Source organism: Oncorhynchus kisutch, linkage group LG8 (genome assembly GCF_002021735.2).
Source record: "Oncorhynchus kisutch isolate 150728-3 linkage group LG8, Okis_V2, whole genome shotgun sequence".
Classification (NCBI taxonomy): domain Eukaryota; kingdom Metazoa; phylum Chordata; class Actinopteri; order Salmoniformes; family Salmonidae; genus Oncorhynchus; species Oncorhynchus kisutch.
Genome location: NC_034181.2, coordinates 38,729,808 through 38,755,344, shown reverse-complemented (window position 1 = coordinate 38,755,344; position 25,537 = coordinate 38,729,808). Strand labels below are relative to the sequence as shown.

The following is a 25,537-nucleotide window of genomic DNA, read 5'->3' as shown; positions in this document are numbered from 1 at the left end:
CACAAAAAAAAAAGAAATAGCGTTATAAATATTCACTTACCTTTGATGATCTTCATCGGAATACAGTCCCAGGAATCCCAGGTCCACAATAAATGTTTGTTTTGTTCGATAAAGTCCATAATTTATGTCCAAATACCTCCTTTTTGTTTGCGCGTTTAGTACAGTAATCCAAATGCACAATGCGCGAGCACTTAGTTCAAACGAAAAGTCAAAAAAGTTATATTACAGTTCGTAGAAACATGTCAAACGATGTATAGAATCAATCTTTAGGATGTTTTTATCATCAATTTTCAATAATATTCCAACAGGACAATTCCTTTGTCTCGCGTGTGTGATTTAGCTCATGGCATTCTGCCAGACCTCTTAGTCAAACAGCTCTTATTCGCTCCCCCTTCACAGTAGAAGCATGAAACAAGGTTCTAAAGACTGTTAACATCTAGTGGAAGCCTTAAGAAGTGCAATATGACCCCATAGACACTGTATATTGGATAGGCAAAGACTTGAAAACCTACAAACCTCAGATTACCTACTTCCTGGTGGATTTCTTCTCAGGTTTTTGCCTGTCATATCAGTTCTGTTATACTCACAGACATCATTCAAACAGTTTTATAAACTTCAGAGTGTTTTCTATCCAAATATACTAATTATATGCATATTCTAGCTTTTGGGCCTGAGTAGCAGGCAGTTTACTCTGGGCATCTTATTCATCCAAGCTACTCAATACTGCCCTCCAGTCCCAACGAAGTTAAGCTCTGTACTGGTGGTGCCCCTTAACCCGCTGCTGAATCAACTTTAGGAGATGGTCCTGGCGCTTGCTGTACTTTCTTGGGCACCCTGAAGCCTTCTTCACAACAATTGAACCGCTCTCCTTGCAGTTCTTGATGATCCAATAAATGGTTGACTTAGGTGAAATCATACTGGCAGCAATATCCTTGCCTGTGAAGCCCTTTTTGTGCTAAGAAATGATGACGGCACATGTTTCCTTGCAGGTAACCATGGTTGACAGAGGAAGAACAATGATTCCAAGCACCACCCTCCTTTTGAAGTTTCCAGTATGTTTTTCGTACTCAATCAGCATGACAGAGTGATCTCCAGCCTTGTCCTCCTCAACACTCACACCTGTGTTAATGAGAGAATCACTGACATGATGTCAGCAGGTCCATTTGTGGTAGGGCTGAAATGCAGTGGAAATGTTTTTGGAGGATTCAGTTCATTTGCATGGCAAAGAGGGACTTTGCAATTCATTTCAATTCATCTGATCACTCTTCATAACATTCTGGAGTATATGCAAATTGCCATCATACAAACTGAGGCAGCAAACTTTGTGAAATTAATAGTTGTGTCATTCTCAAAACTTTTGGCCACGACTGTATATTTCATGGTCGCAAGGCATATGAATTTACAGGTTATAGAGTAAACAACACTGAATGTTTTGTACACTCAGTGTATGGCAGTCACTGCTCTGGTTTTTATCCTGTCAAACAGAAAAGGCCATGACTCTAGCCCAGAGACTGAGATGGCACCCACCAATGGCGACTGTGAAGTCAACAGGAAGCAGGTAGAGACTTGCAGCCTTTGTCCATCCTGTCATGTGACTTATGGGCTTCCCTTTGTCATCCTATGCCTGGGCTCATATAAAAGGGGCTGGGGAGGCAAAGGGACGCCCATTCGTCAAAACAGCATCTCAACTGGACATTCATAGCGTAATTAACAGCATCCTAACATACAAACCATCCCCAACCAACTCACCATCCCAAAACCAAGCAGTATACTATCCACAAACCATTCCCAACCATCCATGAATTAACAGCATCCAAACAGACCATTCCCAAAATAGACCTTGATTTCGGGCTTTACGACGCTCGTTCGAAGCCTGCATGCATTTAATTCATTAAGTTGGAAAAGCCGACAGCCAGAGCATTGAGTCACACTGTTGGTTTACTGCTCATTGACAGTACCAGGCTCCTATTATTAGGGCACAATTAACGAAACATAATGAGTGTTTCTTATTACCTCCCCATTTCAGATTGTTGGCTTTCATTTTGTGCTTAATGAATACCACCCAAGGCTTTAGATGGCGCACCATTCCTTTATTTGATTACCTGTCCACAGTCAAGAAACAAACACATACATTTTTCTCTCAGCAGGGTCCCCTGGGATATGTCACACCACAAGGTTTCTCAGACAAAAGAGGATACTGAAACAAGAGTAAAACATAATTTTAGTTTGAATAGCCACATATCGGAATGAAAGGAACACAGAGATAGATTTCAATGATCTACCCCCGAGCTCTCCCCCTCCATCAATGGCAAATCTGAACATAATTATATCCTCCTGATTCCTGCTTACAACCAAAAAGTAAAGCAGGATGTACCAGTGACTAGCGAAAATACGAAAGTGGTTAGATGACACGGATGCTACGCTACAGGACTGTTTTGCTAGCACAGACGGGAATATGTTCCGGGATTCATCCAATGGAATTGAGGATTATACCACCTCAGTCATCGGCTTCATCAATAATTGCATAGACGACGTCGTCCCCACAGTGACCGCAGTGACGTGTTGAGCGTGAAAAACCCAGCAAGGTTTCAGTTCTTGACACAAACCGATGCGCCTGGCACCTACTACCATACCCCGTTCAAAGGCACTTCAATCTTTTGTCTGGCACATTCACCCTCTGAATAGCGCATACACACAATCCATGTCTCAATTGACACAAGGCTTAAAAACCTGTTTCCTCCTCTTGATCTACACTGATTGAAGTGGATTTAACAAGTGACATCAATAAGGGATCATAGCTTTAAACCTGGATGCACCTGGTCAGTCTGTCATGGAAAGAGCAGGTGTCCTTAATGTTTTGTATTCTCGGTGTATATGCGTCAGCCTACTAATTATACAATTGTAAAATAGGCCCTATTATTATATATATATCGCTAGCCTATAATTGTAACTTTGTAGGCCACATGTCCTGCACCAGCATTGCATTCTCTCCCAGCTTCATGGTTTGAACGAGATTTGTAATTCTAGTCCATATGACACAGTATAATACAGTACAGAACAGTAATACAGTCCACACTCAAAAATATTATTTCATCTTCATGCTCTCATTCTCAAACTGAACAGGACATCAGTAGGCTTAGTTCCACACGCACAGATATGACTTTATATATTTCTTTTTAACAAATTGACTCGCCTTCTGAAGTGCCACCGTACACGGCACAGTCATTTGTTAGGCAGCACAAAAGGTTTTACATCAGCAAGAGCAGGGAAGGTCGTGTCCATTGCAGTGTGTAATGCAGTGTAGCTTAGTTTTTTTATACATACACCATCCCAGTAGCACAAAGACTATTGGAAATATAACTGTCCCTGTTTTTCTCTGAGCATGCTCTTCGAATAGGCTAGGCTTACGACCTAAAGTATGGGCTATGGATCATTTTATTGAGACCACACAAGGCGCACTTGATATTGCGTTCCCAGCAGAGACTCGGGGAGGAGGGACATCATCAGGAACACATGAGATACCATAATAAGCAACTAATTCTCAAGCCCTAAGCAATATGACATTTAATTGATCACAAATTGCATGACCATCCCCTGGACAAAGAAAACAAATACTAAACGCTCCCCCTGACTGAAATGTAAAAAGCATGACCCTCCACAATTTTACTCTGGGTAACTATTCTGTAATTTTCGATCTCTCCCTTATTAATCTCAATGGCAGTGTGTTACACAATACCTGTCATAATTCTGCTCGTGAAAACGTAAGAGTGTAAGATTTCTTGTACCACACTGTAGTAAACTTGGTGAAGGAACGTTATTTCAGATGAGTTATATCGATTAACATTGTCATGGATATTAGTAATTCTTTACATTGTGTTTCTCTTGCATGCAGACCCAAGCATCCCACCGCAATGCCGACGCGTTTTGAACAACTAACCTCTTTTAAGCGTTGTGTGTTTGAGATACAGACTGTTTGATTCTTGGATTGGATTTATACATTTCTTCTGCAACCATTAGTCTGTGTGATTAACAGGGGCTGAGCTACAGCTGTGTTTGTGAGACCAGGGAGGATCCCAAAAACAGTTATTCTCACAAAAACAACAAAAAAGTCTGTAAAGTCAGAACGGTTTGAGCTACAACCTATTATTATGAACCATCTATGAAAAGCTAGACTCTCACGGACACGTACATTCAATGAGGCTCACAAGCCACACAATAGTTATTAGAAAGTAAGAGATTCTTCTACATAGAAGATCATAGGAAATCCCAGGACGTGTTTATAATATTGTAATAAGCTCACATAGTTGCTGTCACGAACTCAACACACCACACATTTGTCACTGACTAGTTGGATGTTCATTTCACACCAAGCAAACAATTTATCTACTCTTCTGTAGCATACTTATTCATACATTGTTTATTTATTAACATGTGTCGATAGAACTGTTCATGTCAAAGTATTTCTACTAGTAGCCCTGGTTGTCCTGAAAATAAAAATGGTAAAACACTTCAATGTGAGGCTAAATATAGTATGAGGGCAGAGCATGCAGATTAATGAAAGTGGGGAATTTCAGGTTTTTCACTGTGGGAGGCCTGGGACCAATGGAGATAAGTCAAGGAAGAAATTGGCTCCTAGTAGATCTAATGACTAAAACGTTCTCCTCACGTCTCTTCTGTAGCTTAAACTAAAACAGTGCTTATTTTTCAGTGAATACTCCCTCCCACTGCATATTACATGAGGCTGTTGCCTCGTGTACTATTGTGAATGAATATCAAAGGGACAGCTCAGCTCAAGCTGAGGGTAAACAGAATAAATGGTTAGAGACAGGGCTTTGGGTGAAGTGCTGTTTTTAGTGGCTGTGGCCAGTACATTCACATTCCAGATTAGATACGGTACATGCTTCTCTCCTCCTGACACTGTCGAGCAGCAGCAAGAGATGCAAATATCCCTGACCAGCTTCCTCTAAAAACAACTGCTCCGGGTCAACAAGTATCCTCCCACCTCCTTAGCAGTTGTCCTTCTTCCTCTTGTCTTCTTACAGTATGTGCTCCTTGGTCTTTCTTACTGATAAAGTATGGATTATTGTTTTCAACATTGTGTTACACAACATACTAGGTAAGAGAGATCCCTCAGCCTTCAACACCATAGTGCTCATCACTCGAGGCCCTGGGTCTGAACCCCGCCCTGTGCAACTGGGTCCTGGACTTCCTGACGGGCCGACCCCAGGTGGTGAGGGTAGGAAACAACACCTCCGCCACACTGATCCTCAACACGGGGACCCCACAAGGGTGCGTTCTCAGCCCTCTCCCTGTTCACACATGACTGCGTAGCCACTCACGTCTCCAACTCAATCATCAAGTTTGCTGATGACATAACAGTTGTAGGCCTAATTACCAACAACGACGAGACAACATATAGGGAGTTCCTTGGTGTGCACATCATTGACAACCAGAAACGGTCCATTCACACAGAAGGCTGAAGAAGGCTGAAGAAATTTGGCTTGTCCCATAAGACCCTTCTATAGATGCACCATTGAGAGCATCCTGCCGGACTGTATCACCGCCTGGTATGGAAATTGCACCGTCCACAACGGTAGGGCTCTCCAGAGGGTGATGCGATCAGCCCAACGCATCACCGGTGGCACACTGCCTGCCCTCCAGGACATCTACAGCACCTAGTGTCACAGGAAGGCCAAAAATATCATCAAGGACCAGCTTCTATCTCCACAACATCAGATTAAACCCTCACCACTAGCCAGCCTCCGCCCAGTACCCTGCCCTGAACCTTAGTCACTGTTACTAGCCAGCTACCACCCGGTACTCTGTCACTTAATAATGTTTACACACTGTTTTGTCCATTTCATATGTATATACTGTATTCTAGTCAAGGCTCATATAACTATATATAACATCTGCTGTACTCACCATTTCTATTCATATGCTGTCCCAACTGTCTATACACACAATTATATACATTTTGGGGATTTGTGTGTATTGTTTTGTATTGTTAGGTTTTGTATTGTATGTGGATCTAGAAATATAAGCATTTCGCTGCTGTGTCAACATCAGCAACATATTTGTACGCAACCAATACAAATGTATTTGATTTGATTCGTATGACCATAGGAATAGCCGCTAGATCATCTAGCCATTGTCATCCACCCCCCTGTCCTCTAGTCCACTCATCATCTCTTATTTATGCGCTTGTCATCTCCCATTGTCCCCCTTTAAACAACTCATCCTCACATAGCCTTGTTCCTATTTGTCCAAGGCCAGGCGACTATAGGAAGCCTTGATGAACAGTGTGCTTTCTCTGTTCACACCAGACTCCCGCCTGACTCCCGTCTCTCCACATAACCAGCCAGATAATAGAGTGAGACTGCAGATGGAAGCACAACTCTCCAGTCTCTGGTGATGGCCACAGTTCTCTGTTGTTTGCAATCATGCACTAGTCTCAGAGAGAGAAAGGGAATGAAAGAGGAAGTGGAAAGCGAGGCGAGGTGATTCCTTTGAGAGTACTCTTCTGAATAGGAGGATGAGAATATACAAGAGGATGGAGAGAGAGGAGAGACATTTGTCATGCTGTGTGAATTTTCTCTTCATGTATCCTTCACTTACTCCCGCATCAGCTCTAAGGTGTGTGTAGGGGGGGGGGGGGGATCTGTTCCTCAAAGTCACACCGTTTTTACTCACAGTAATATGTAAAGGATGAGAAATGGCCCCTACTGAAATTGGATTCTAATCAGATGCCCTAACCTCACCTGGGATCCACAGTACAGATAATGAGTTTTTAGAAGAGAGTGGCCGTAGATGAAGAGATGATTGGAGTGGTTAGGACAGTGGACTCAAACACAATTCCCGGAGGGCCTGGATATGCAGGTATGCTCTAAACCAGCACTAACACAACCAATTCGACTAATCAACCAATCATGATCTTCAATAGACACCTTCCTTGATTAGTTGAATGTGGTATGCTAATGCTGGGACGGAGTAAAAACATACACACTGGCCAGGTAGATAATTGTATTTGAGACCACGGGGTTAGGAAGAGGTGAGTGAAATACCCATCACCTTTCATCTGTCATGGTGGAAGTGCAGTGCCTGTTGAAGCGGCGACTGAGGTGTGGCTATAAGCAGATGGCTAACGGTGTGAAGAGCGAGAGAGATGGCTCACTGTCAGTATTGTCATCTCTGAGACTGCCAGGGAAATCAGCAGGGAAGCCAGGGAAAGGGAATCATACCAGGGACAGGTGATCCACGGAATCAGGAGTGTCTCTGTCACCATGTGCACTGACCAAAACCAGGGGTTTACAGGGGACATTTCCCAGTAGAACAGACATAATAAACAGACGGGACTCTGTCAGGATCTGGACCCAGAACAGGTTCAATACAGACCGTGGGTCCTGACTTAAAAAAAAAATGAAAGTAAAGTTTTTGTTTTTTGTATAGGGGCTTTCAAATTATTGACAGTTGTAACAATAGAATACACAAGGTGCAATTTCGAAATTCTGTAGTGCATGTGCAGTTTTCCTCTTTTTATGTCATTCACTGACAGACCTTAGAGAGCTATTTATGACCTGAAATGTCCAGTTGATCAACTACTAGTCCATGTTAGCTAGATAGGTAAGTTAGGCTAACCAGCTATCTAAATCTTGTAGTTATCATACCAGAATATGGACCCAGGGGCCTCGACCCCAGTGACATGGCCAAATGTGTTTTGCAGGAAATAAGCTTTAAAATGGCAACATTTTCTCTCTGCCAACGAGGGGTGTGAACAGGTTGAATAGTTTGGGGTCGCATGGGTTGCTAGGTAGGGTTTCAGGCTGGATATCTGTATAGCACATTGTGACAACTGGTGTTGTAAAATGGCCATATACAGTCGTGGCCAAAAGTTTTGAGAATGACACAAATACTAATTTTCACAAAGCCTGCTGCCTCAGTGTCTTTAGATATTTTTGGCAGATGTTACTATGGAATACTGATGTATAATTACAACCATTTCATAAATTACATGAAGTTGATGCAAAGAGTCAATATTTGCAGTGTTGAACCTTCTTTCTCAAGACCTCTGCAATCCACCCTGGCATGCTGTCAATTAACTTCTGGGCCACATCCTGACTGATGGCAGCCCATTCTTGCATAATCAATGCTTGGAGTTTGTCAGAATTTGTGGGGTTTTGTTTGTTTGTCCACCCAGCTCTTGAGGATTGAGCACAAGTTCTCAATGGGATTAAGGTCTGGGGAGTTTCCTGGCCATGGACCCAAAATATTGATGTTTTGTTCCCAAAGCCACTTAGTTATCACTTTGCCCTATGTCAAGGTGCTCCATCATGCTGTCAAAAATCATTGTTCATTGATGCTTTACTGTTGGCATGGCACAGGACTGATGGTAGCACTCACTTTGTCTAAAAGCTTTTTTCCGGATGCCCCAAATAATCTGAGAAAATGACTTTACCCCAGTCCTCAGCAGTCCAATCCCTGTACCTTTTGCAGAATATCAGTCTGTCCCTGATGTTTTTCCTGGAGAGAAGTGGCTTCTTTGCCTCCCTTCTTGACACCAAGCCATCCTCCAAAAGTCTTCACCTCACTGTGCATGCAGATGCACTCACACCTGGCTGCTGACATTCCTGAGCAAGCTCTGTATTGGTGGGGCCCCGATCCCGCAGTTGAATCAACTTTAGGATACGGTCCTGGCGCTTGCTGGACTTTCTTGGGCGCCCTGAAGCCTTCTTCACAACATTCAAACTGCTCTCCTTGAAGTTCTTGATGATCCGATAAATGGCTGATTTAAGTGCAATCTTACTGGCAGCAATATCCTTGCCTGTGAAGCCCTTTTTGTGCAAAGCAATGATGACGGCACGTGTTTCCTTGCAGGTAACCATGGTTGACAGAGGAAGAACAATGATTCCAAGCACCACCTTCCTTTTGAAGTTTCCAGTCTGTTATTCGAACTCAATCAGCATGACAGAGTGATCTCCAGCCTTGTCCTCGTCAACACTCACACCTGTGTTAACGAGAGAATCACTGACATGTCAGCTGGTCCTTTTGTGGCAGGGCTGAAATGCAGTGGAAATGTTTTGGGGGGATTCAGTTCATTTGCATGGCAAAGAGGGACTTTGCAATTCATTGCAATTCATCTGATCACTCTTCATAACATTCTGGAGTGTATGCAAATTGACATCATACAAACTGAGGCAGCAGACTTTGTGAAAATGTATATTTGTGTCATTCTCTAAACTTTTGGCCATTACTGTACAGTAAAATACATTTGATTCAATTTGGGGGTTTGACAAAATCCAACCTTTCCCATCTAGCACATTTGTATGACCAGACCTACTCAAATAGTGGTTGAGTAGGCCTACCCCTGCAGTAAACAATATCCCACAATCCGGTGGTCTAGTGGTTAGTGCCACCACTTCCAGCACACAGTCATACCTGTGCTGGCATGGGTTCAAATCTCTTCCATTTCACACTCACACCTTTCTTTCCATGCTATCCCCCTGAAAAGGTAAATTCCCACAATCTAACTTAATTCTCTTGGTCTTAGTGAGCATGACTCGTTTTGGGTCACAAATCCTTCCACGACGCAGCACAGCTCAAATAGAATTGGATGGATTCTATCCAGAAGAGAACAGAAGAACAGACCAGTCAAAGCGTGACGGAGACATAAGTAATGGAAATGGAGCAGCAGCTCTGTAGAACCCGGACCTTTATGTCCATCTCTAACCTTCTCTTCTCTACATTTCACATCTTAATACATTCATGGCTCCAATTTGCCAGTCCTCTCTGAAGAAATAGGTGCTAGCAAATGCAGTCGGGATGATGAGGGTAGGCCGAGACGTGTGAAAACGACCCACATAGAGAAACCTCCTCCAGCCATGCTAATGTTTCTCTGGGTGAGTCAATGGAACCATAATGAGGTCCTTTTAAGCGTGTCACATGTGTTCCCCTCACAACCCCTCCCTACCGGGCTAAAGATAGATGTTGGAGGATGGTGAGGCTCGCTCTAACGGCCTTTTTTCTCTCCTCCTCCCCTCTTCCGTGCTGTCGCTCTCTTTCTTTCTCTTAATATTTTTGAGCAGGGGCCGTGGACGTCAGAGGGAGAGGTAGAGAGAAAGAGGGGGGGGGGGGGGGGGAGTAGATACAGAGGGGTGGTTGGGTGTGTGGAGCTGCCAGCGGAGATAGAAAGAGAGATGGAGCGAGAGCATTCAAAGAGAGAAAAGGATTGATCTGTTCCAGTTACGAGCTCCTAGCACAAGTAAAGCCTCCACTAATCTAACACAGAAAACTCAAAATTGATGATGTCTCTTATATAAACGGGATGGTAGTGAACATGTTAGTGATGGGGTAATGGTATCTGTTAAAGAATCTGTTTGATATTGGGCTTGTAAATGCCCTGATTTCATTTCAGCAACATGACTGTTAGATGTTGTGGAAACGTTATCAGAGGAGGTACTGACACAGTGTGTGCTGACAAAACAAATGACTTGTCTCACAAAGCCTAACGTTCTACTCCCTAGACTCCAGAGTAATCTCCTCCCCACACAACTATGAGAGATTGGTTATCTTTTTTAGAAACTTTTGAATATTTTCCATTTTGGAGAGCTCTTTTCACAGCTCTTCTATCCTACCCAAACAAAGAGCACAAAGATAACTGTCCATCTGTTTCTAAATGGCTCTGTGATGTAAGTTAAGAAGGAATACTGATGTCCCTACTCTACCTGAGAGACCATAGATATTCATATAATAACAATATAGCATGGTCATTTATCAGACCGCTTTTATTCCAAGCCACTTGCAGAACTGCTAGCATTGACACTTAAACAAATATTCTGTAGATGTGGCCCAAGTGGGAATGGAAACCCACCACCCAGCACCTTGTTGCCAACACCTTGCTCTAACCCTCAGACATATCAACTAGCTTTAGTAGGAGACATACTGTAAGACAGTGCAGTCTGTACCTGCTCTTTCATCCAGAGTTCGAGTGGTGTGGTGTGTTGTGGTGTATGCAGGCACCGCTCTCTCGCTCTCTCTCTCTCTCTCTAGCCAATTAGCAACGACCCAGCTGCGCTCTCCCTTCCTCATCTGGTGTCTTGTCAATTGGAGCCTAATCCCTTCAGGTGCGAGTGGTGTCCCTCAAACCGCAGTAGCCATCATCGCTTGCTCATGACACATGAAGAGGTAAAGAGTAAGAGAAGAAGTCAATTAAAACCGTTATGAATAGACGAGCCTACTTGTTCTCCTGCGCCTGATGTACAGTGTGGTGATGTTCTTACCTTTAAAGTATGCTAGGCCCTAAAATAGCTCCCTCTTTATGTAACTTTGCCTGTAGCGAGCAAGACACAATGATGGCACGTGTGTGAGCGGGCCCTGAGTCAGTGGCCCACCTATCCACAGTGAAATTATGCAGGCAAGGATGGGAGGGAGGATCCAGCAGGGACATGGCTTTTGAATTTGAGTGAAAAAACTGACTGGCGGCAGCTAAATGAGAGACAGAGAGTGTGACAGAAAGAGAGAGAGAGAGAGCGAGAAGCTCAGAGAGAACTGGGCGTCCTTGTGGGGGTTTGGTACTGTAGGGCTTATGTGCATCCTTTCTCTTTCCAAGCCCGTTCTCCCAGCCTGTGTAAGCTCCAGAACCCACCTGTTAATTACCTCTAATGAGTCTTAAAGGGATAGTTCAGGATTTTGGCAATGAAACCCTTTATCTACTTCCCCGGAGTCAGATGAACTTCCGGATACTATTTGTATGTCTCTGCGTCCAGAATGAAGGAAGGTAGAGGTAGTTTCTCGGGCCAAAGCTAACTAGCTTAGCTCAGGAGACTGTCTTTGCGCTAACACTAGTTAGGACTTCATTGCCAAAATCCCGAAATATCCCTTTAATAGCTTCTGATTAGCCAATTTGAGTCCGTCCCTCTGTGCAGCAGGAGTGTACTCGCTCCAGGGCATCTATGCGGCTCAAGCGCGGCTCCGTGCTTCCGCTAGATGCTCAGAAATATCCATAGAAATAGGAAACTCTCTCTGAATGCTGCTGCCAGACTTGTGGCACAAATTCATCTTTAAGCAGCATTTCTATTTTAGTTGAGAGGTGAGATGTCGGGGCACTTGTTGAATTGTGGCACGCAACACGGCCCCCATTTAAATGTTGTCAGTCACACCTCCCTCGTGGCTGTCTGTCAGGGTACTCCTGTGGGATTTAATGAGTGCTTTTTGTTTGCACCTTTTTTTTCTCTGTTTTCTGATTTCTTTCCTGTCTGGTTTTCCTTCCTTCTTCCACCACTATCTCTCTCTCTTTCTCTTTTGCTCCCTCCCCCCTTCCTCCCTTTCTCTCTCTGTAGGTATTGGTCAGGGAGTGCCAGTGGTGGCTCTGATAGTGGAGGGGGGTCCTAATGTGATCTCCATCGTGTTAGAGTACCTAAGGGACACGCCACCTGTGCCCGTGGTGGTGTGTGATGGGAGCGGGCGTGCTTCGGACATCCTGGCATTTGGACACAAGTACTCTGAGGAGGGAGGGTACGTGTCACATATCACATACACAGATTTGCTACAGTATTGCGGGTGCATTAATTAAAACTTCTTAAGGCGATGGGTTCCCCTACAGGAACTCCACCGTTCAGCTGAAAAGGTGGCGCAGGGAATGCAAAAATATTCTTTAGAAATATTTAACCTCCACACATGAACAAGTCCAATACCTCAAATGAAAGATAAACACCTTGTTCATCTACCCAGCGTGTCAGATTTTTTAAATGTTTTACGGCGAAAACACAACATATATTTATGTTAGACTACCACCAAACCAAAGAAAAAACGTAGCCATTTTTTCCAACAAAAGATCAAAATCACAAAAGCAGGATAAAAAAAAATATCCATCTCTAACCTCTTGAAAATCTTCATCAGATGACAGTCATATGACATGTTACACAGTACATTTATGTTTTGTTCGATAATATGCATTTTATATCCATAAATCTCGGTTTACATTGACGCCATGTTCAGAACATCCTCCAAAATATCCGGAGGAATTATAGAAAGCTACGCCAGATAACAGAAATAATCATCATAAACTTTGACTAAAGATACATGTTCTACATATAATTAAAGATACACTGGTTCTTAATGCAACCGCTGTGTCACTTTTTTTTTACGTTACGGAAAAAGCCTAACATTGCAATAATCTGAGACGGCGCTCAGACGTAACAATATTTCTCCGCCATGTTGGAATCAACAGAAATACAACATAAATATTCCCTTACCTTTGATGATCTTTCATCAGAATGTAGTGCAAGGAGTCCTAGTTCAACAATACATCATTTTGTTTCATAATGTTCAATTCTAGTGTCCAAGTAGCAGCATTTGCTACCACTTTCAGCTCAAATGCCCAAAAAATGACTTCTGGTCCAGGATAACTTTGCATCAAAACTTCCAAATGACATATTACAGGTCGAAGAAACTGGTCAAACTAAGTGCAGAATCAATCTTCAGGATGTTATAATCATATATATCCAATAGCATTCCAACCGGATCATTAGTTTTCATCTGGGGCTGATTGGAACAGCCGAAGCACTCAAAGGCAAACGCGCCTCAACAAAATGGCATCCTTTTGCGACACCAAATACTTTCCTTCCCATTAGGTCAAAGTTCACAGCAAATGCTCCATTACACTTTCTACTGAATGAGGACATCTAGTGGAAGACGTAGGAAGTGTTTCCAGATCCATAACTTGTTGGGAAGGGAGGGGGCGATGACGTCAAAGTTGCCCCAACTTTCAGGATTTCAAAACTTGTTTGGAAGATTGCCTGCCCTGTGAGTTCTGTTATACTCACAGACATAATTCAAACGGTTTTAGAAACTTCAGAGTGTTTTCTATCCAATATTAATAATAATATGCATATATTAGCAATTTAGGACAGATTTTGATGCAGTTCACTATGGGCACGCAATTCATCCAAAGTGGAAATACTGCCCCCTATCTCTAGGTGCATTAGTAGTGTGTCCCAAATACAGTCCTAATAAATACTTAGGATAAACGTTAAATGGATCATTTGGCAATGAGGCCCTTTATGAACTCGTGGATACCAATTTTATGTCTGTGTCCAGTATGAAGGAAGTTAGAGGTAGTGTTGCGAGCCAATGCTAACTAGCGTTAGGGCAATGGCTGTAGTTAGCGCAACTACCTATAATGTCCTTCATACTGGACACAGAAACATAAAAATGGTATCCCCGAGTTCATCTGACTCTGGGTAAGTAGATAAAGGGCATCATTGCCAAAATCCTGAGGTATGCCTTTAATACTTCAACTTAAATGTAAGTTTCTCGTCCAGGTCTCTTTTACCCTTATCGGCCACAATTCATCATCTCTCCTTTCTCCCTTCTGCTCTTCCTCCCTCTATCCCTCTCCTCTTTCTCCTTTTCGCTCATTTTTACCAGGATCATAAATGAGTCTCTGAGGGACCAGTTGCTGGTGACCATCCAGAAGACCTTCACGTACAGCCGGACCCAGGCCCAGCACCTCTTCATCATCCTCATGGAATGCATGAAGAAGAAGGAGCTGGTGAGTGTTCAGGCTCGCTCACTCATCACCTTGGAAACATCCCCTACCCTAACTCCCCATGCCTCTACTGCCAGGCTTTAGGTTTTCTCTCCAACCCCAGTTGTAACTAACCTGACTCAGCTTATCAACCAGCTAATTAATAGAATCAGGTGTGCTAGATTAGAGTAGGAGTGAAAACCTACAGGACGGTAGCTCTCCAGGAACAGGGTTGGAGAGCCCTGATCAACTGTACAAAGTCTCAAGCACCAGTGTGATGGGGATTAGGGAGAAAAACATAGATGTCAATGTAAAGATAAAAAAAGAGAATAATGAGACTGTGGCCCTGTCCAGAAACAACCCCTTTAGCCCTTACCCCCTAGACACTAGTGGAGATCTGAGAGGATGTGATAGGTTTAAGCAATATTATAGCAGCTCCACCTCCACGTCTAATAGGCTAGTGGAATTTCTGCCATATTGCTTACATCTGCATCTAGGGGATTGGGGCTGTGACAGGGCTGTGTATTTAAAGGCCCTCTGATGTCATCCAGGACCTACTGGTTCGGCTTTAGGCTGCTTTCTCTCCTGTCCATCTGTCATATCCATTTGAAACATACCCCACAAGCTGTGTTTAGTGAACTGTCACTCACATAATTAACCTTCCCTAATTAACCTTCCCTAGCTCAGGCGGTGACAAGGTCTCTTCAGATCAGTGTTTCTTGCAGAGAGAAGCTGCATGCTTATTATAGTGATCATCCTCAATGTGTAGTACACTGTCCCACTACAAACACAATGATACATATTATCACTGCACTATGCCTGGCACAAAGTCACATTTCACAGGGCAAGAAACAAGCACTATGGTAAGTGGATAATGAAGGTAATCACATGGTAATCAGTGAGTTTTGAGTTCCAGACAGACGGTATTAGTCACACACACACACACACACACACACACACACACACACACACACACACACACACACACACACACACACACACACACACACACACACACACACACACACACACTGCATTCCAAACCATGATATATTATCGTCATACATACTGTGCCTGAGATGAAAATAACACTCACTGTGTCTGTACTCATTAAACACCTGAGCCTCCATTAGCCTGCATGCACAAAACAAACACATGCCTTTGCTTTACAATATTCTAATTTAACAGTTGGTTACACAAGCACATGCATCATGTAATTTGCATGGAAAGTTGGCCTCAATATGCAAATGCACACTCTGTTATATAAAGGTTTTAAAATACACACTTTGTTTATAATACACACATTCAAATCTCAGTTGCACAATATGCTTGGAAAGTGGATTTCATCACAATCGTTAAAATATGAACACAACCGGAGACACCATGTCAAATCGGGGATATGTTTTTTTTTTACACAATAACATTATGGTAGCTAGCAAAACAGTGTAGGGGCAGTTGCTAAGTTAAATAACTGCAAACATTTTTGTCTAGCTAACTAACTTGGCTAACTGTGGGGTGTACCAATTCACGCATTTACAGTTGCTACTGCACTACACTTTGCAAGCATAAGGTGTCTCCAGTAATGTTTACATTTGTCTCCACTTTCCAACCATATTGACACATGTTAGCTGCTATTGTTGACATGTTATTCATGGTTGCACATACTTTTACTATGAGCAACTGAACCACATGTATTGGAAGGGTCCCTCCTCTCCCTACGTAATTTATTGTTTTGCAATTGTATATCTATTGAAATTAAACAATATATACACTTTGTTGAATGTTTTGCGTCAATTTTTGTGCGTTCATTTTGTCTCTCCTTTGTTCCTTTGTCAGGTGCCCCAACAAATGTGCCTTGTAATGTGATGATTTATGTAGGTGTGGTTGTTTTCTCCTTTTCATTGTGCATCCTATTTTCTCTTCCATGTTTTCTTCCCCCTTATATGGACACACACATAGCGAGAGAAATGCACATTCCCACATAGTGTGTGTGAGAGAGAGAGAGAGAGAGATGCTCATCACAGATGTTGGGTGTGTAAGTGGATTGATCTGAGCTCTGTGAGGTTTCCACGCTCAAGCAGATGGAACTCCAGGACACCCAGTCGCGTGGAGTCTCTAGAGCAGCTGTGGAGCCAAGAATATCTGATAGGCAAAATAGTAAATCTCTTCCTCAACTACTGCCACCACTATCTACCACTACTTTACTACAGTACAGTATGTCATCTATGGGATGGATCATACTGAGGAAGAGTGGTTGGTTTGTGCTGCCACCTTGGTCTAGTTTGGCTGAGGCTAATGCGGGCTAATGCTAATGCCAAGCACGGTAGTGTGGCGTTGAGTAGATAAAGCAATGCCGTAAGATTTCTGATGACGTGGGACTAATGTGTTTGGATGATGGAATATGACTGAGAATCCTTTGGGCTTGTAGCCTATATGTCACCATGACATTCAAATCTGCGCGGTTTCACACAGCATGTGCGGTGCTCTTTCGTGTAGTCAGTGTTTCGATGAAGATTTCTATTAGTAGCCATCTCCATAGCGGGTCATGTGTAAGGAATGTGTACTGAACACTGAACTTTTGACTACATTTTATACATTCCACATTTTGTTGTGTTACAGCTTGAATTCAAAATGTATGAAAAAATATATAATTCCCACCCAATTACACACAATACACCATAACGGTAAAGTGAGAAGTATTAGACATTTTTGAAAATGTATTGAGAATGAAATGCAGAAATGTATTCACACCCCTGAATCGATACATGTTAGAATCACCTTTGGCATCGATTACAGCTGTCATTCTTTCTGGGTAAGTCTGTATGAACTTTGCACACCTGGATTGTACAATATTTGCACAATATTATTTTTAAAGCTCTGTCAAGTTGGCTGTTGATCATTGCTAGACAGCCATGTTCAAGTCTTGCCAATAGATTTTCAATCCGATTTAAAATGTAACAAGGCAACTGAGGAATATTGAATGTCTTGGTAAGCAACTCCAGTGTATAATATTTGGCCTTGTGTTTTAGTTTATTATCCTGCTGAAAGGTGAATTGTCTCCCAGTATCTGTTGGAAACAGGTTTACTGTTAGGATTTTGCCTGTACTTAGCTCTATTCTATTTTTACTTCTACTTTTGATACTTAAGTATATTTAAAACCAAATACTTTTAGACTTTTACTCAAGTAGTATTTTACTGGTTGACTTTGACGTTTACTTAACTTTCTATTAAGGCATCTATACTTTTACTGAATTATGACAATGGGGTACTTTTTCCACCACTGACGAGCAACATGATGAAACAGCATCCATTCTCACTTAAAAGTGGTGCTTCCCACTAGTGACTAGTATGTCTCTTCTCTCCTCTGCCCTCTCCTCGACATGTGATGGTGTGACAGGCGGATGTCTATGGTGTGTCATCAATCATTGACGAGTGACACGTGTCAATCAATAGGCATGAAAGTGTCAGTCATCTACAGAATGAGATATTCCCTTCACACAGACTGTAGACCAATTGGTATTAGAGGCTACAGCATATCTGTGTGCAAGAGAAAAACATATATGGAGGTATATGTCTAACCAACGAACACATACATCACGATTAAATATAGACATGTTATACCAACAGTAAGCACTCTGTAGGATACAAATTGAGAAGAGGAGGGGTGTATTTCTTACCCCTGCATAAGGACAGAAAACTAAGCCTCTTGTGATCAAATTATACCCCTAGCTGTGGCAACATGGTGCTCCCTCCCTAACACATGTCTCCGCAGAGGGTCACCTTGGGGGCTATGGTGGGTGGAGGAGGAGGAGGAACGGTAGGAGGAAGAGGAGAGGAAAGGAAAAGAGAAGTTGACGAGGTGGAGGCCACGCAGAGTAGCTTAAGCTGCACATAATAATCATCCCTGCTCCATCAGTCATCGTTACTGTCATTCACATATAGGAAGCAGTGATCTGGTGGGTTCCACTGGAGGCTGCTGAGGGGAGGACGGCTCAATATTGTCCGGAACGGAGCAAATGGAATTTGATACCATTCCACTCCAGCCATTGCCAAGAACCCGTCCTCCCTAATTAAGGTGCCACCAACCTCCTGTGGTGGATTCACACACTAACACGCATGCATGCACACACACAACACTTACTCATCTGTGTGTTCTTGTCAGTGAGTTCCCACCTGTGTAGATCAAGTGAGGATTAGGGCTGTTTTAGTTCAAGTGTACTGGTGTGATTTGTGCACTAAGTATGTGGAACTATGGTCACACACACAGACAGTCCTAAAGCCACCACAGGAACACACACCTGGTCATGTAACCCTCACTTAAGTAATCTATCCCTGACCACACACTGGCCTTCTTTATCTCTCTCTTTCTCTTTCTCTCTCTCTCTCTCTCACACACACACACACACACACACACACACACACACACACACACACACACACACACACACACACACACACACACACACACATACATACATACATACACACACACACACACACACACACACACACACACACACACACACACACACACACACACACACACACACACACACACACACACACACACACACACACACACACACATAAACACACACACAACCATACAGACAACATGCATACCCACGTGAACACACACAATAATTACCCTGTCCTCAAACAGGCAATGAAGATGGATCGAAACCATCACATCCCATTTACTCTCCAATTTCACCTGGAGGGAGGCCTTTCAATTACTCCTACACACACACACACACACACACACACACACACACGCACACACACGCACACACACACACACACACACACACACACACACACGCACACATACCACGTACTCTCTGACAGTTATATTTATATCATCCTCATGTACACTACTGTTCAAAAGTTTGGGGTCACTTAGACGTTTCCTTGTTTTTGACAGAAAAGCTATTTTTTTGTCCATTAAAATATCATCAAATTAATCTGAAATACAGTGTAGACATTGTTAATGTTGCAAATGACTATTGTAGCTGGAAACGGCTGATTTTTTATGGAATATCTACATAGGCGTACAGCAACCATCACTCCTGTGTTCCAATGGCACGTTGCATTAGCTAATCCAAGTTTATCATTTTAAATGGCTAATTGATCATTCAAAAACCTTTTTGCAATTATGTTAGCACATTTGAAAACTGTTGTCCTGATTAAAGAAGCAATATAACTGGCCTTCTTTAGACTAGTTGAGTATCTGGAGCATCAGCATTTGTGGGTTTGATTACAGGCTCAAAATATCCAGAATCAAAGACCTTTCTTCTGAGACTCATCAGTCTATTCTTATTCTGAGAAATGAAGGCTATTCCATGGGAAGAATTGCCAAGAAACTGAAGATCTCGTACAACGAGGTGTACTACTCCCTTCACAGGACAGCGCAAAATGCTTCCAACCAGAATAGAAAGAGGAGTGGGAGGCCCCGTTGCACAACAGAGCAAGAGGACAAGTACATTAGAGTGTCTAGTTTGAGAAACAGACGCCTCACAAGTCCTCAACTGGCAGCTTCATGAAATAGTACTCGCAAAACACCTGTCTCAACGTCAACAGTGAAGAGGCGACTCCAGGATGCTGTCCTTCTTGGCAGAGTTGCAAAGAAAAATACATATCTCAGACTGGCCAATACAAAGAAAAGATGGGCAAAAGAACACAGACACTGGACAGAGGAAGATTGGAAAAGAAGTGTTATGGACAGACTAATCTAAGTTTGAGGTCACAAAGAAGAACATTCGTGAGACGCATTTTTTTTTTAAAGATGCTGAATGAGTGCTTCACGCCATCTGTCAAGCATGGTGGAGGCAGTGTGATGGTCTGGGGGTGCTTTGGTGGTGGTAAAGTGGAAGATGTGTACAGGTTAAAAAGGATCTTGAAGAAGGAAGGCTATCACTCCATTTTGCAACTCCATGCCATACCCTGTGGACGGCGTTTAATTGGAGGCAATTTCCTCGTACAACAGGACAATGACCCAAAGCACAGCTCCAAACAATGCAAGACCTATTTAGGGAAGAAGCAGTCAGCTGGTATTCTGTCTATAATGGAGTGGCCAGCACAGTCAACGGATCTCAACCCTATTGAGCTTTTGTGGGAACAGCTTTACCGTATGGTAGGTAAAAAGTGCCCTTCAAGCCAATCCAACTTGTGGGAGGTGCTTCTGGAAGCATGTGGTGAAATCTCTTCAGATTACCTCAACAAATTGACAACTAGAATTCCAAAGGTCTGCAAGGCTGTAGTTGCTGCAAATGGAGGATTCTTTGACGAAAGCAAAGTTTGAAGGACACAATTATTATTTCAATTAAAAATCATTATTTATGGGGCCTCCCGGGTGGTGCAGTGGTTAAGGGCGCTGTACTGCAGCGCCAGCTGTGCCATCAGAGACTCTGGGTTTGCTGCCAGGCTCTGTTGTAACCGGGCCGCGACTGGGAGGTCGTGGGGCAACGCACAATTGGCCTAGCGTCGTCCGGGTTAGGGTGGGCTTGGCCGGCAGGGATGTCCTTGTCTCATCGCGCACCAGCGACTCCTGTGGCGGACCGGGCGCAGTGTACGCTAACCAAGGTTGCCAGGTGCACGGTGTTTCCTCCGACACATTGGTGCGGCTGGCTTCTGGGTTGGATGCGGGCTGTGTTAAGAAGCAGTGCGGCTTGGTTGAGTTGTGTATCGGAGGACACATGACTTTCAACATTCGTCTCTCCCGAGCCCATACGGGAGTTGTAGCGATGAGACAAGATAGTAGCTACTAAAAACAATTGGATACCACGAAATTGGGGAGAAAAAGGGGTAACATTTAAAAAAAGAAAATAATAATAATAATCATTATTTATAACCTTGTCAACGTCTTGACTATATTTCCTATTCATTTTGCAACTAATTTCATGTATATTTTCATGGAAAACAAGGACGTTTCTAAGTGACCCCAAACTTTTGAACGGTAGTGTATATATGCAGATACTAACATTATTCATCATGTGAGGTGAAATGGGTATATTTTGGGAGATGAGCACTCATTCTGTTTGATTTGATGAAGAGCCGGTTTGGATCAAAACGGTGTCAATAAAGCAAGTAATTGGGAGAAGAAACAGTGTGAGAGCCTTCCTGTTCTTCACAAGTATTCTTTCTTAGCCCAGCACCGATGTTTTTAAGGATGTGCGTATGACAACAAACTTTGTTACATTCATTGTTCACACGTTAAACACAATCAGGAATGCTCATACACATGCTCATAGAGACACACAGTACTGGAGGTAACTCTTACACATACATACGCTCATTTCTCTCTCTGCAGGACCCCATTCCAAGGGGGCAATGTGTGTCATCTCTCAGTAGTGGAAAAATAATGAACAAGCAAGCGTACAGACAAATTCTCTCTCCCCTTTGGTGTCTGAAGGGCTTTTAGAAAAAGGGAAAGAGAGAGAGACGGAGAGAGCTACTCTATTGATTCATAACCTGAGGGGAGGCACGAGTTAAAGACAGCTGAAATCAAGGTGCACCACCAAATTGAGCCATTTAGAAGGGAAGATGGGTTTGGAGATGTGATGGCGGGAGGAGGGGTTGAGGGAGGAGGATGGAGGGAGGGAGGGATTACAGGAATAGATTCATGACCCTGTGGCTGGGATCCTCAGCACGCTCCAGCGTTCCAAACACGCAGCTCATACGTGGAGCTGCAAGGTGCCCTTCACACACATGCCGTCATGCGACAAAATCTGGCAGAACTGCCGCATTCCCTCTCTTTTACCCTCCCCCTGATTTCCCTTCCTTCATCCTTCCCGCTATCTTACCTCCTCTCTCCCTCTGATTTGCTCTGTACCCCTTCCTTCATCCTTCCCGCTATCTTACCTCCTCACTCCCTCTGATTTGCTCTGTACCCCTTCCTTCATCCTTCCCGCTATCTTACCTCCTCACTCCCTCTGATTTGCTCTGTACCCCTTCCTTCATCCTTCCCGCTATCTTACCTCCTCACTCCCTCTGATTTGCTCTGTACCCCTTCCTTCATCCTTCCCGCTATCTTACCTCCTCCTCCTCACTCCCTCTGATTTGCTCTGTACCCCTTCCTTCATCCTTCCCGCTATCTTACCTCCTCCTCCTCTCTCCCTCTGATTTGCTCTGTACCCCTTCCTTCATCCTTCCCGCTATCTTACCTCCTCCTCCTCTCTCCCTCTGATTTGCTCTGTACCCCTTCCTTCATCCTTCCCGCTATCTTACCTCCTCACTCCCTCTGATTTGCTCTGTACCCCTTCCTTCATCCTTCCCGCTATCTTACCTCCTCCTCCTCTCTCCCTCTGATTTGCTCTGTACCCCTTCCTTCATCCTTCCCGCTATCTTACCTCCTCCTCCTCTCTCCCTCTGATTTGCTCTGTACCCCTTCCTTCATCCTTCCCGCTATCTTACCTCCTCACTCCCTCTGATTTGCTCTGTACCCCTTCCTTCATCCTTCCCGCTATCTTACCTCCTCCTCCTCTCTCCCTCTGATTTGCTCTGTACCCCTTCCTTCATCCTTCCCGCTATCTTACCTCCTCCTCCTCTCTCCCTCTGATTTGCTCTGTACCCCTTCCTTCATCCTTCCCGCTATCTTACCTCCTCCTCCTCTCTCCCTCTGATTTGCTCTGTACCCCTTCCTTCATCCTTCCCGCTATCTTACCTCCTCCTCCTCTCTCCCTCTGATTTGCTCTGTACCCCTTCCTTCATCCTTCCCGCTATCTTACCTCCTCCTCCTCTCTCCCTCTGATTTGCTCTGTACCCCTTCCTTCATCCTTCCCGCTATCTTACCTCCTCCTCCTCTCTCCTTCTGATTTGCTCTGTACCCCTTCCTTCATCCTTCCCGCTATCTTACCTCCTCCTCCTCTCTCCCTCTGATTTGCTCTGTACCCCTTCCTTCATCCTTCCCGCTATCTTACCTCCTCTCTCGCTCTCTCTCTCTCTCCTTCTCTCTCTCTCTCTCTCTCTCTTGCTCTCCCGCTCGCTCTCTCTCTCTCTCTCTCTCTCTCCTTCTTTTCTACTGGGACTACACTGCATACGAGCTACTTCACAGTTTTCGTTTCCGTTTCCAAAGTGTGTCAACTAGGAGAATATATGATACTGTATATTGCAGTTTCCTCTGCTCGGAGCATCAAAAGCACTGGGCTATGATGTGACTGGTTTACTCACAGTGTTAATCATCTCTATCAGTAAAAAACATTTACTTCATTTATTTATTCACAAAGCAAGAAAGAAAGAAATTCCCAGTGAGTAATGATGTATAGATCACATACAGATTATGTAAATGTCTCCCTCTCTCTCTTCCTTATTGTTTCTTTCTTTTCTCTCTCTGTATGTTTCAGATAACCGTTTTTCGGATGGGGTCTGAGGGACACCAGGACATTGACCTGGCCATTCTCACTGCTCTTCTAAAAGGTCATTGACACACATATTTAAAGAGGCTCCTTAAGTCAGACAGTGGGCTTCAGAAGGTTATAGCACACAATCCTCCAACTGAGCCAATCCGTTCAACTCTAGCACAGTTAAGACTCTCCCTCTCCTCCTCCCCTGTTTCACTGCTCTATCTCTCTCTCCATCCCTCTCGTAATCCATAGTTTCGACTTGTTGTTTAGTGCATGGTATTGATCAGGAGCGTAGGATCCAACGCTGCTGGTTCCGAGGCCTTCGGAGCAGATCCTTTGGGCCTGTTTTCAAATATATACCAGGTGATTGACTCACTCTGAGTTCCTAAGTGGAACGCTGTATCTGAGGGCCGTCATAATTCATGTTTGGCAGCATGTCAGGGAGATGCATGTTTCTAGCATGTTTACACTCTCTATGCATCCTTCTCCCCCACACTCATTATTTTTTTTGCATTTCATCTCCTCCTGTTCATATCTCTCTGTCCATCTCCCTCTCTATTTCTGTGATTGGCCTCTGTATCTGGCATGATGGACTGTCACAAGCTTGGCCAGTATAAAGTGCAGACATTTATTATGCAAACTGTGTGTTTTCAGAGAGGAAGAGGTAGAGAGAGAGAGAGAGAGATTGTGTGCAAGAGACTGACACACTGAAAGAAATAGGGAGAGATCGAGAGAGAGACAAAGAGAGACAGAGAAAAAGAGAGTGAGAGAGAAAGAAAGAAAGATAGAGGGTCATCGATGCGGGATAAGGTCCATAAACTCCAGTGACGACAGAGCTGCGGAGAGCAAAGTATTATTTAAAACCAGTGGTAAACGCGAGCAGTCCCTTTTAATACCGACTTCTCTATTAAACTCCTATTACACCACTCTGCATCTCGTTACCACGCTCAGTAAAAGCTCCCATTATTAAGCCTGTGAAATATCTCTGCTGAGTAGGACCGCCAGTCATCATAAAAGGTGTGTCGCCTCAAACTTGCCTCCCTTCAGCATTTAAGTTTTCAAACTACCGGTTAAAGTGCTTTTCACAAAAGAATTTATCACATCACCGACAGCTTGACAAATATATTTTCTCAAAAAGAAAGCAAGAGGTAGGTGTCGGAGGCCAAGAACAACTGCCTTGGGCTTTCCTTTAAGAAGAACCGCACAAATACAGCAATCTCCTTTGTTGCTTGCTAAACAGTGATGTTTTGCCCACCCACAGAGAAAAAAGTAAATACAACCTTCCAAAGCTAGCAGGAGAAGTGATTTGAGATTGCAGTCGGCGACTGCTGACGGAATTATCTACAAATCACCATGCACCACAAATAACTATTCGTTATTATTTGTTGATCGTCTGAGCAAAATTGATGCTCTCGAACATGGTTTATTGTCCCCTCTGTTCCTTCTCCTAGGTGCCAACGCATCGGCTCCTGACCAGCTCAGCCTGGCCCTGGCGTGGAACCGAGTGGACATTGCCCGCAGCCAGATCTTCATCTATGGACAGCAGTGGCCTGTAAGACCCAGCCTATCACTTCTCACTCCCTTGTTTACAGTATAGACTACAGACAGCCCTGTCCAAGTGAAAGTGTGAAATCTATGCCGTAATCCAGCCATATGCTGTTTCTTGATGGTT

At 43.6% G+C, this 25,537-nt stretch overlaps 1 protein-coding gene across 2 annotated transcripts in view; it reads left to right on the top strand.

Annotated features, from left to right (window-relative positions):
• trpm3 (transient receptor potential cation channel, subfamily M, member 3) overlaps nucleotides 1–25,537 on the top strand; it is a 211,583-nt gene that overhangs the window by 120,917 nt on the left and 65,129 nt on the right. For both annotated transcript variants that reach the window (XM_031830291.1, XM_031830293.1), the window contains exons 7-10: nucleotides 12,336–12,510; nucleotides 14,425–14,548; nucleotides 23,866–23,938; nucleotides 25,317–25,417. In XM_031830291.1, coding sequence (XP_031686151.1) covers nucleotides 12,336–12,510; nucleotides 14,425–14,548; nucleotides 23,866–23,938; nucleotides 25,317–25,417 — 473 coding nt within the window. The remainder of the gene's footprint in view (nucleotides 1–12,335; nucleotides 12,511–14,424; nucleotides 14,549–23,865; nucleotides 23,939–25,316; nucleotides 25,418–25,537) is intronic.